This window comes from Dromaius novaehollandiae, chromosome 13 (assembly GCF_036370855.1).
Source record: "Dromaius novaehollandiae isolate bDroNov1 chromosome 13, bDroNov1.hap1, whole genome shotgun sequence".
Taxonomy (NCBI): Eukaryota; Metazoa; Chordata; class Aves; order Casuariiformes; family Dromaiidae; genus Dromaius; species Dromaius novaehollandiae.
This window is the reverse complement of record NC_088110.1, coordinates 13,615,219-13,628,156: the sequence shown is the minus strand read 5'-3', so window position 1 is coordinate 13,628,156 and position 12,938 is coordinate 13,615,219. Positions and strand designations below refer to the sequence as shown.

The 12,938-nt window shown below is 47.5% G+C and overlaps 1 protein-coding gene across 3 annotated transcripts in view; it reads left to right on the top strand.

Annotated features, from left to right (window-relative positions):
• Positions 1-12,938, top strand: part of PEPD (peptidase D) — a 199,441-nt gene that overhangs the window by 183,447 nt on the left and 3,056 nt on the right. For all 3 annotated transcript variants that reach the window (XM_026107578.2, XM_026107580.2, XM_026107579.2), the window contains one exon: positions 7,805-7,996. In XM_026107578.2, coding sequence (XP_025963363.2) covers positions 7,805-7,996 — 192 coding nt within the window. The remainder of the gene's footprint in view (positions 1-7,804; positions 7,997-12,938) is intronic.

The following is a 12,938-nucleotide window of genomic DNA, read 5'->3' as shown; positions in this document are numbered from 1 at the left end:
GGCAATAATAAGTTTTCATCTTTTCCAGTAAGCAGCTTTCACATGCAGCATTGAACAAGCACTTTCTTCCTCTTTGACAAACATTGTAAAAAGTTTGCACGTTTTCTGTAAAGAGTGCTCTTGGATATTAAAAAATACAACATTTCCTTTCCTTTATTGCCATAATAAAGAATAATCAGTTTTAGCCAACAGTAAATGTGGCCTCGCAACTACTTTAGGACAAGATTTTTTAAAGAACATAGCCTCCAATATTTCTCCTTTAAGCACCTAAGTAAATGTCCTGATTTTCAGAAGTACTTGGCAGTCAGAGCTCCTTTGAGAGCCTGGTCTCCTGTAGGGTGCCACGTTATTCCTAGTGGGAAGCTGAGCATTGAACACTTCTTTGAAAATCTGGCTACCTCTTTTAAGGGTCTAACTAAAACTTGAGCAGTTCTGAAAATCCGGCCCCAGAGGTACTAATCACTTCAGCAAATCTGGCCCTGAGTCAGAAAGAGCTAGCTTCAAAGGGTGAAAACTCCACTGGGTTTAGCTTCAGCTGTAAAATTTAATCATGGAGATAGTTTTCCCACACTTTCATTTGTTTCTGGGTAAATTCGATATGGGATATAAATGAGGATTTGTGCCTGTTTCAATTGAGAAAGTGTGGTAGGTGATCCCAAATTTTCAGACCCCGAGGTAGACGAGGCTGAAGTTTTCATTTAAATCTAGGTTTTGTGTCTCTAGATGCTCGAGTTGACTCAATTTCATGTTATATTAATTGACTGTAAGGCTCTGAAGAATGCTAAGTACGTTTTATGACTTTCTATAATAATAAGCCAGTTAATTTAAGTTAGGTTAATAACTGCTGTCATTTAACATCTTGTGAATTAGGAGTTCCATTTTGTTTTGTTTTCAAAAATTTTAAGATTTACCTTAGTTTATGGTTTTAATTGATTTCTCTAGTCTCATGAAAAGCTGGTCCTTTCATTGCTATTCACCATCAGCAAATTAAGGTTTGAGGCTTGTTTTGATCCTGGAGTCATCCATGTCCTTCCATTACGGTGCATGCTTGGGGAACATCTTCACCATTCAAAGAGGTGCACAAGCACCGCCTGGCTCTAGCAGAGAGCTTTCTCCCAGGTCCCACTGACTGTCTGGGGATTTAGGTCACTAAACCTACTTGGGAATGCAGGAATAATCTTGTTCCTTTTCTTGTTCTGGCAAAAATCATTTTCCTTATGTACCGTACTTTATGCTGAAGCAGATTTTTGTGTGTGTGTGTGGCTAGCATTGCAAATGATACATTAATGTTTTTCCCTTTAAGGAGCAGAGGATGAGGTGAATTTATTAAGGAGCCTAAAGCCTTTACGAAGAGCCAAAGCGATGCAAATTGCTTCACTTGGTCATAACCTTGCAAAGCCAAAGCCCTGCTGCAGCTTCATGTACCCAGGACCTGCAGACATGAAACAGCCGATATGACAGGCACTTACATGAGCGCAGAATAAAAGGGCCTTTTACCAGCTTTAGGTTTAGGGTTTTTTCTTGTAATCAGTTGTACACCTGGAGAAAAGATTAGGAGAAGCTTGCTGCTTTGAGGAGAAGCCCCTCGAATTCACTCTTTCTGATGAGGTTCCTTTATGGCAGAGTCCCGGCATGGTTATGTGGGCCACTGAGCAAGAGCGGTGCAAGCATGAAAAAGAATTGTAAAGGACTTTCAGCTCTACAGGAACTTCCATATGGAATAGCGCAGAAGTCCGTAATGCTCATTGCTGATCTGTTGGATCCAACCACCAACTAGGAGAATTTCCTACAGCGTAAGATCTCTTTCCAGGGGATTTTTTTTACACCTTCCAGCGTTAGGTTAGTAGATCTTCTTACCCCTGCTGCAGCATCTTGCGTGTGTGCAGAGTAGTGCTTAGTTCCCAGCAGCTTTTCCTATGAGGATCGATGCTTGAGTTTGGGTGTTTAGGGAAACTGGGGAGGTTAGCGGTGCCGAGGAGGAAGGCAGGCTCAGGCATGCTTTCGGTGCAATGCTGTGGTGCAGGGCATGCCCTGTTGTACCGGAGGGTTTCCCTCCTTCTCGGAGAAGGACGGTGGTGTGCTCGTGGGTTTTCTGTTGCTTGGTTTGGGTTTCATTTGTTTTGGTTAATTTTTTTGAAGGAGATACATTTTGCTTGTTTGTTTTACTAATTGGCATTTCTTTTAAAGACTTTATGTCCTAAGAGAGTTTTAATCGGAACATTTATTGTCCAAATCTTTCAGAAATTTTAGCAGAGAGTTAACACAGCATGTGTTTTTCCGAACAATTCACTCTAGGTGCAATAAGAGGGAAAAACCAAGACAGGGCAGTCCTGATGTCAACTGTATGTAAACATAAGGTGTAAAAAGTATCACAGTATACTTTAGGTTTTTTTGCTATGCAATTTTCTTTAATATTAGTAACAGAAGAGCCACAAAAGAAAAAGCCCTTTCATTTAAGACTGTTGCTTTCTGGGTGTCGCATAAAAACCTTGCCCATGAGATTTTAAAACAGTCCTTGCAATTGGTCTCACTTTAAAACAGTGTTGCTGGTAGCTTTTGCAATTCCTTATCTCAGTTCCTCATGAATTCTCTATCTAAATATTCTCCTCGGCTTTCAGAGTCCCGTTGTAGTTCCTAGCTCCGTGATTTTTCCTGTTTGCTGTCTCCCTGCTGTTCTCATGCCTAGGTTTCATGAAAAAAAGAAAAATTACAATCTGTATCTTTTGCTATTTCCATTCTGATAGCAAGGGAGCCTGGCGACAGCCAAGGCCCAAAAGTGACACGTGAAGTTAGGCGCCGAACGGTGCGGAGCGACGGGCTGAAGTTGGCTGGCTCTGAGGCAGCGCTGGCCGTGCTGCCCAGAGTGAAGGGCAGGCGATTGCTCCTCATCCTCCGCAGCAGAGGGGAAGTTACCCTGATACCCCGGTTAATGCCCAGGAAAAGAATAAAAGTGTTTACAATGAAAATAGCCAATTAAATAGCATGTGCCCTCCAGTCCCCCGGTGTTAACTTTGAGCTGGGTCCCCCAAGCTCCGGCTGGCAATCGGAGTCTCGCGCCGACGCGGGAGCGCTGCCTCGCGAGCGGCACCGGCGGCACGCGGTGCTCCAGGCGCCTCCGGGGTAGCCTGCTGCCGAGCTCGGCGGGCGGCGGTCCTCCGGGTGACTGCCGGCAGCTGGGAAAAGCAGGACGGACTGAATACGCTGATCTTCATTAGCGGCACTCGGCTGGAGAAGCAGGGCACAGAGAGAAGGGCCAGGAGACGAGTTAAGTGCAACTCAAGGCTTTTATTTGATTAGCCGCGCAGGGCTCCGTTCCTTCTGCAGTAAATGAGCTAATTAGAAGTTGGGTGTGCGCAGTGGGAGAAGAGGGAAGGACGAAAGAAATGAGATTTTATTTTAGTATTGATTTTCATATTATCTAAATATAATGTTAGTATTCTAATTTAAATACTTGATTTGAAATTAACTTGGTAAAGAGTTAGGCCTGCGCCTGTGCTGGAGGGGGTCTAGCTGGGACCGCCCGTTCCCCAGGCTCAGCAGAGGTCTGTGGCGAGTCAGGGGGAGAAGGTGCCAGAGAGCAGCTGGTGCTGCCGCGCGAGTCTTCGACCCGGTCTGCAGAGTTACGGGTAGCTTTGGCCCGCGCAGACCTGCGCGTGGCGGCCCCGTCCCGCGTGGTGCCCCGGCGGGGAGCGAGCCCACCGCGCTCGCCTGTCCCCTCTAGGGACGGGCCCAGGATGGGGCTCGCTCGGGCGCGGTGATCCTTCCTCCCGCTGAGCTGCTCTGCGGGTATTGCCGCTTTCCGTTTTCCATAGCCGCTTTACTGGGGGAGAGGCACACTTATATGCTTCCTAATTCCCTACTTATTCCAAAAATAGATGTATATTTTATATTACTGCCCACTTAACTTAATTTGAACTTTTATTTTGCTTACATAGTAATGAAATCAGTTTACATAATAATTCTCTTGTTCCCTTGACAGTCCTTATTGCCTAGACATGCTGTTTTTTGTTACCTTACATGAACCATTAATTGGCGTCTGATGTTCTTGGCAGCGGTACAGTCGCAAATGACAGTGTCATACATCTGTGCTTCCCGCGCGAGCGGCTCCACGCTGCCCTGTGAGCAGAACCTCCCGATCAAATCGGTCCGAGAAAACCCTCTTGCATATCGGTTATTGCTGCAGTGCACAGGAAAATAAACAGCTCTTGGAGAAGCAATTTTCCCAAAATATCCCTCGCAGTCCCTTTTTAGCTGCCCAGGTGAAAACGCTTTCTAGATTATTCTCTACACTTTTCTGAGGCAAATACCAGCTTGTGCTTCACAGTTGTACGCCGCTGAGTGCAGGAGGGTCCTGATCCGCGGCCAGGCCTGCAGGATATAACAATTATAGCAACGAGATGTCCGCACAACTGCTGCTCCCGCGTGCAGATTTTTACTCTTCATTTCATCTAACTGCAAAACAACGTGCTGGTTATTGCTGGAGTCAAGGCGTTAGTTGTTTAGCTGCAAAGTATAGGGGAGTCGCCTCCTTACAAAGTAGGCAACGTGGCCGTGGCAGGAGGTTCTGGCAGAGCTGCCAGTGCTGGTTTTGCCCACCAGGCTTTGCTCCCGGCAGAGTTTGGCATTACGGGAAGTGCCAGTGTCCTTATTTCAGACCTGTCACTTTCTATTTGTGGGGGATTTTTCAGTCATTAAAAAAAACACCTCTTTTGCCCTAGCTTTTGTAAACAGGCTAAGTCAGCTGACGGCCGAGGAGAACTGTAGGCTGCCTGACCCGATGGACGTGGTAGGCAGGGCGATGAGCGCAGGTGCCTCGGAGGCCAGCGCTCCCATGGGATGCTGGAGCCATGCTCTCCTGTACGTTTTAAGCCAGCACTGTTGTCCAAGGAGAAGCTGTGTCATCTCCCCAGCTTGGCGGCCCTCTCCCTTCCCCACGCTGCTCTTGCTTTGAGCAGCACGAGTTTTCTTACAGCCTCGCGGTGAGATGGGCTGGGGTTGTTCCCGCTGCGATGCACGTGCCGACGCATACAGGTGATAGCCAGAAATTCGGTCTGTCATCCTCCATTGCACACATCTCGCAGTAAGCACCTTGCTAGCCCCCGTTAAAGGGAGTGGAGTCCCCTCAAGCTCACCAGCTGGCATCCCACTTCGAAGCGCGGAGCAGTGTTACCTTTTCTCTAAAGGCCCTTTAAAGACACTTTTGTGCAAGAAATGCAGCCACTACCATTTCCACAGGGACTTCAGTGTCCCCAAAGTCCAAAGGTCTTGAGGTGAAACCAAGAGCTGACACAGCCTAGAGCCAAGTCAGGACTGGGGCAATGTCAGAAACTGTTTCTAAATTGCTTCTAGAGAAGTTAATTTAGTACTTTTTGGGGAGCCGGAATATTTGGGTGCCTTGGGGACCCTGCCTTTCATCACTGACCGCAGAGGGAGACCAGGCTTGTGAAAGAGGTTTCCAAATGTGACTCCCCTAGTTTTGCCCGTTGCTTGCAAACATGCTGTTAGCATCTTGGACGGAGCACTGAAAGCAGAATCAGACTGCGAGCAGCTCAGGCAAAACATCTACACATTGCTTTAATGGCTGTACATAGATATATGAGGTGGGCATCCAGGCTTGATCATCACACCTGGCGTTAAACCTCATTTGTTCTAAGCACAAGCAAAAAATGCACGCTCGGTGCCAGCGCTGCCTTCAGAGGATGTTTGCCATTGTTTGTCTCACTGCGCATTCATCTTTCTAGCATCTGTCTTGGATTGACTGCCTAAGAAAGGGAGTTTACAAATAGAATCGAAGAGAAGTATACTTAAAAGCCAAATATGGGTTGTTTGCTGTAAAGCAGCCGATAGATACTTGGCAACACACCAAAAGGTCCAGACACTAATCTAATTGTTTACAGCTCATGGAGAGATTCCACAAGACTGGATGCCCTCATTTCCTTTACGCATTACAATGAATGTGGGAGATGCCAAACCCCATGGGGCAGCAGCAGAAAGAAAAATTGCTCCATTTCAGCACAGTTATTGTTTCAAGTGTAGAAATATATTGATTCTTTTTGATTTTTGATAAGAATATAAATGCAAAGTGCCTTGGTTAATGTCAGAGCATTCTTGTTTCCTAACCTCAGTAAGACAAAATCATGCTCTCCAATTTTAGTGTAGTATAAAGAATAATCTTAAAATGCTTTGTAAAAACTCAGCTCAAACATGTGAATAAAATTTATCAGATATGTGGTACAAGCTGTCAGACTACAGTTGGTGAATCGCACTCGCCTGGTTTGTGAGGGCACCGAGCGCTGCAGACGCGTCTCTGCAGAGTGGGCACACCTACGGGTGGGTATCCAAGCCAGGTAGCTCCAAAAATCTTGGTTGCTGTAGGATATCATGCACTGGAACAGAATAAGCTCTCTGAAGGGGAAAAAAAAGAAACTGGGGTACCTGGGTGACGAGTGAAGACAAAGCAAATGCTGTGGTGCAGCTATTGCAAGCAGCATTCCTGTGAAATAGGCTTTATCTGAACTGCAAGTGGAGCCCGAGAGCAAATAGTGCTACGGGCTTATGCAGACTTTGAAGCGAGGATGATGCGATTGGAAGTGAAACATGGCTGATCTGCAGGGTGGGCACCCGCTGCCGCCCCGCACGCTGGCACGGACGAGCGGAGGGAGCCGCCACGCCAGGACGGCATTGGGCAACGTGCTTCGTCCTGGAGAAAGGGAGCGTCTCATCTCCCACTGGTACCAGTCACGGTGCTAGGGTTTCTGAAAGGAGTCCCCCTCCTACGGGCAAGGAAAATTAGCATGATTTTGGCCATAAAAGCTACCTGGAGACCAGTGTTTTCAGTAAACGAGGCCTTGATCTTGCAAACCTGCTAGCCTTTAACTCTCTGGCTGCAGCAGAAGTGTTTTCATGCGTGAAGTGAAGTGTGTGTACATGTTTGCAGGCTGGCAGGCCTGTGGTCTGTTTACTGGTCATATTTTGTTGATGAAATTATACTACAGTTGCAAAGGATTTTTTAAAAGCTAATGGGATTGAGATATATTTGTTCAGATGTTGCAATACCTGGCACATTTGGGGGGAAAGAAAATTAATATTCTGAACTAGTCTTTGCAGTGCTTCTAATTCCTTGACTAAGCTTGTCCTCATATATCATTTTACTTTACCAGCTTTTGGGAAGAGGAGAATGTTTTGCTAGTTGGGACTTGTTTTGACTTAGTTTTTAATATTATCAGTCAGCACCATGTTGCCTGAAAGTCTGAATCTGACAAAAGTTTAGTTTTAAATGGGCTGCTTTTAAGAGGTTGTGTGTAGACCCATTGCTCCTCAATCAAGATCGTAAATGTGTGATTTTAATAACATGCAGCGAGAATAAACATTTGCATATCCTTGGCAAAATTATCCTCCGCTGCATAGTTCAGCTATTTCAGTCGTGATGCAGAGGGTGCATTTCAAGACTTGCAGGTCCCTTCAGATATTATGCTAGGAACTTTGGAGGGGAGGCTACAGAAGAAAATAATGTAAGTTTTGGGTTTTCTCCATAAAGAAATACTTCTTATGGTAAAGAGTGACAGTGCCAAGTGTCTCTAAAGCCATAATGTCTGCAGTGCAGAAACAGTTTGACAGTTGAGTTTAAAGCAAGTCATCGCTGTATGTGAAACGAGAGAATGATGAGACAGAGAAACTGCACAGCACAGCTCCAGTTAGGCTTTGTACCTTGGGTGTCTCGTGGAGCGGTGAGCGTGGGAGGGTTGTGATGGAGGGTCGGCAACGGGTTGGGTTCCTGCGGTCAGAACGGATGTTTCTCTCGCAGGGGGTCAAGCGCATCGACCTGCCAGGGCTCAGGAGCCTGCGAACGGCCCGGACGCTGGAGGCGGGCATGGTGCTCACCGTCGAACCGGGCATCTACTTCATCGACCACCTCTTGGACCAGGCCCTCCGCGACCCTGCACAGTCTTGTTTCATCAACAACGATGTCCTGCAGCGCTTCAGAGGATTTGGTGGGGTGAGTAACTCTTGACCAGGTTGTTTTCTGAAACGGCTTTTCTGTTTGTTTGTCCTTACTGCGTACTTGAGAGGAAATCTTTTAAAAGTTTTAAGTGTCACGCCTAAGGCTGTTCCTGAAATAGCACCTTGGGCCATTTGACCCTGCAGACAAAAAGGGGGTGGGGGGGTGTTGTTTTAAATGCAGTTTTAAAGCTGTCTTATCTAATTAACAAAAGATACGTATTTTTCTGTTGATTGAAATACCTTCTGTCAACACCACACTGTTACGTGCCAGGTAGGTGTTTTGTCTATGTGCAAAACGTGTGTTGTGAAACTGGAGCCCGAGATTCATGTTCCAGAGGCAGCTTCCTTGCAGCAGCAAGTCAGGCGGCTGCTCCCGCCTAGGGAGTCATGGTGGCATTAGAGAAAAGCAGGAACAATCGTTGTCGCTGGAGTATTGCCAGAGTGGCGGGACACCCACGAGTGTGACGCCTTCCCAGTTTGGCAGAGGCAGGGCCGGTGGTCCTCGTGAGCCCTGCGCCGCAGGCAGCGCGCTGCGGGGCTGGCGCGGCCACGTGCGCGTGGAAAGGTCGGCCGGCTCGGGAGAGAAGGGCAGTCTGAATGGCCGCTTCCCAACGGCGACCCGAATGGCCGCTTGCACTCGGACAGCTGCCGTGTCGGGGAAGCAGCCCCGTCCCTCCGCGCTCCCCGGAGCACGTTCCCCCTCAAAGCCACCATCCGAGCTGAGTGCTCGGCAGCTTGGTGGCTTCCGGCAGGTTTTGGTTCTCGTAGCGCCGGCCTCCGGAGGGTGCCCCGTGCCTCTCCGAGCTTCCGGATTCACGCACCAGGGAGATAACGCAGGCGGCCGGGATGCTCTGTCCTTTGCCCAGCTTCTCTGCTCAGGCCCAACACGGCGAGCAATTACTGGCAACGGTGGTGACTTTCTGGTATGAAAAGTCACTCATTAGGAATTGTTTACTGCCGCCATCAACTAATTTATCGCCGTAGACCAGCCGTGAGAGGGTAATCACGGTAGCGCTCTTGGTCCGAGCTGGCTTTGAGCCCCGGCAGACACGCCGTGCGAGCCGTCACCGGCCGTGCGAGCCGGCTGGCTCCCGCACAGCTGCCCGGTGCAGCCTGCGCAATCTTATCGAGAGGCCCGGGACTTTACCCTCTCCAGTGTTTGATTCACTGCTGGGGCTTGGGCCGTTATCTGTCCCCGTGCTGCTGCTTTAGCGAGGCTTCCAGCTTGCCGGCTGCGATGCTGATGAACAGCAGGCGGTTAACGCTGCGTTTGCTAGCTTTGAGCGTGGTATGCGTATGGCATCGCACGCCAAGACGTATTTTAAGGGAACACTGTAAATGCACTTACGTAGCTTAATGCCAAATGAAAAGAGGCTTAACTGTTTTCACTTATCCTGAGAGCCATCCGTGGGAGTTGTTCAGCAGTTAGACCGATTCCTGGTGAGCTTTCGCAGGAATTCCTCGTGGCCTGGAAGTGCCCAGGGAAGCCCACTGGCTTTCCACGCGGTGCTGCCAATGCCCCCGGCGGGCTGGAGGCACGCGTGCGGCCGCGGCCCCTGGCAGCGAGCAGAGCGACAGCCCAGGGGCTCCGCGCTGGGAATGAGCCGCTGTGCTTTTGTTCCAGAGGTTTCCTACAAAGGCTAACTTTCCCCCCTGTTTTTTGCTGAGTTTCCTGTAAGGATGACTTGTAAGCAGAGCTAGCCAACGAACTTTGCTGAAAGGGGGAGCTGCCCAAAACGGATTGAGCAAAAATCTGAATCTCTGATCCCCCTGTGAACAATACATTTTGCTTAGGAAAAAAAAATATGTACACACTCTGAGCCAGATGTTGTCACTTGATTTTGTCCAGGAAAAGACTTGAAACAAAGTCTGAAACTGAAGTACATCTGAATTCTACAAAAAAAGCTGAATTACAATGCAAGCAAAATAAATGTGACCATCTTTGCAGTTCTAACTTGATCCTGCAAAAGCAGATGTAATTTGTACTGTTTAGAGTGCTTAGTTATCTGCATTCTGGTTCATTTTAATTTATCTAGAATTAATGAATATTTCTCTCAAATATACATCAGAAAACTTCCTCTACATGGATAAAAAAGATCTTAGCCCAGTGTTTTTCCTGTCAAATACTGACAGTACAAGTGTTAGTATTGGTATCAGTTCTAGCTGAAGAGCTCACTAATGTCATGTCCAATCTTACTTTACAAGATTTAAGTTTGAAAGAAAAACCCATTCTAAAAGTGGAAATAAATAGTCCATTTCCCTCTGCAGAGCTCAGCACTAATTAAAGTGCTCTTAATTTGGTTTAGTCTAATTCACTTCAAAAATGAATTTAGATTAACCAAGGTAACAGCACTGTAGTTCTGAGTAAGACTATCCACACAGGGAATTTGTGGATTTTAATGAATTCACCTGGAATTCATGTCTTTTGTAGGCTTAGGTTAATTTTTCTCGCTGTGACAAGTCTCTACGTTAAGAACAGAAGAGCTTGTGCCAAAAAAAGAATGACTGTAGCCATGTATTGTAACTTATGCTGCTGGTATTAGCCATAAAGAGCTGGTGAAAGCTGCAAGGGAAAGAGGAATGAGTGAAAACAGGAGGTTTCCTTCACCGCTTCTTGCTTGCTGCCGCCGTTCCCCGCTGCAAGACGGGGTGCCCAGCGCGGTTTGTGCACGTGTTCGAGACCCGCGCTGTGGCAGCCCGTGTTTCTGCCTACGGTAACGCAAACGCCAGGCGTTGCAGCTGAACAAGGCTTGAGGACCTGACAATTTGGCCTGTTACGAAGCGTGGTGGGATATGGGGACACCCCCCCGGCGCGAGGCAGGCGGTCAGGCTGCGCGGGTTGGCGTGGGGCCGAAACCCATGCGGCTGTGGGTGCCGTTCCCTGACTCTTCGCAAGCCTCCTGGGCCGATTTGGGGAAGTCGCTCGCATTTACTTCAGTTCTTGGTCTGTAAAGCTAAAATCCAGTTCACCGAGGACATGACTTGTGCAGGGTGAGGGGCATCCGCGGGCTGGTGGGGCGCCGAATCCGCAGCACCGCCGCTCGGCTGGGCAGTGCGAGCCCCCGGTAACACCTTGGCAGCGATGTGCAAGGAGAGGTGTGTGTACGGCTGTGCGTGCTGCTCCGGAAAGGATCCGATCCCCAGGGAGGGGAAGTACCAGCTCCCGGTGCTGCTCTTTAGGGCTCGACAGCCCCCTTCTTCAGAAGCCGATTCCTAATTCACGCAGCTCCTAGGATGTTTTCTCACAGACTCGGTAAAACTATCCAGTCTTTCTGTGGGCTAAAATACTCAGTCTCTATTCAGGCTTTACTTTGCTGCAGGATTTGTAGAACTGGTATTAGAATTAACATGCAGAAACTCTGTGACTTAGAGAAAATGCAACTAAATTTTAAATATATTACCTTCTTTTATTTGCAGATTTTTCTCATTTAGAAGTTAAATAGCTTTACAAAACCCAGGACCTTGAAGACATGATAATATTATCATACAATTTTTCAAAACAATAGGACTTTCCTTATTCAGGAACAAAGGTTAAACCAAATAAAAAGCAGAAAATATTTCCCCCTTTGCATCTACGAAAGGATATTTCATTGCTTCTACCTTTGGTTCACAGAGCCACGCAGTTGTCTTGGTCCTTATTTTCATTTTGCATTAGCCTGAGCTCCGTTTCTAGGCTTTGTGGTGAATGTGTGTTGTGGAATGAAGTAGTTTACTAGGCAATAAACATAATAATGCTCATTTGCTTTTTAACATTTCATTTTATGCAGCAGTAATAATGCTACTCAAAACATATTTTGGAAGAGTTTTTACAGAAAAGCACTTGTCATAATGAAATATATAGCTTTCTTCAAAGTTGTTGCAAGAGGAGTGATAGTTGTAGGCAACCCCAAAACAGCTACTGTTTTCTTATAAGCCTCCTTTAACCCTTTTCTCTTAAGTTGTCTAATTAACATAATTAGGTTAAACTAAGAGCAGTTGTTTCCAGGCTGTATTTAGCTTGTAGTTTATTGCTGCTCTCTGAGCTTTGGTGAAGGGATTGTGCGCCTCACGCTTCTTTTTCCAGCCATATCAGTTGCTCTAATGAAATGCATGGCCTCACCCGACAAATCTGGATCCTCTTTTATAAATGTTTATATGTAGACCTTTAAAATAAAGTGTGCCTGACGTGAGGACTTCCTGCTGAATGAGGAAAGGGAAGACTGGCGGGATGGGATAGGAGTCCCTGTGCAGCACAGAGGCAGTTAGCCCCTGCACAAAGCCTCTCGATGTTGCCGTCCCGTGTGACGCAGGAACGGGCAAGTGTCAGCTGGCTCCCCAGTCCTGCAAGGCCCTTCAAGCAGGCAGAAGCGCCTGCGCTAGTTTGCCTTGTGTGGTGGCACGGGTGGACCACCTCCTGACATCGTTCTCCAGGCAGGGCTCCTGCTTTCCACAGCCACGCGCAGGCCAGCGATCGATGGATTAAAAAAAGGAGATGTGTCACCAGTGGTCTTTTTTAATCGCATCTGGGATCTGTCATAGTGCTAATCTGGACTGCTTAATTGGCCAACACTGTTTCTCGACTCTCAAAAGCCTTTTATATATATCATCATCCGAAAGAAATGAATGAGTGCTACAACCCCCTTCTCTTGGAAGATAACCCAAGAGGCCCTGGGGAGCATGACTGTATTAGTAAGTCAGGACAAAGTGCGAGGCTGTATATATAGCTGACAAAAGCCTCGGTATTTAACTCCTATGCCGTCCTGGGCTGTGCCCACATGGCTCTGCTTTGGGACAGAGCTGGGTCCACTGAGTCAAGCCACATGACGGGCTGCTGCTGGTGTTAGGCCGTTGTGCAATCAGATCTATCCAAATAAATAGATCATGCCACTGCCCTTGATAAGAAACAGGCATCTTAGGGACAGTGCTGACGTTCCTGGCCACTTTGCTGTTGCAGGAGC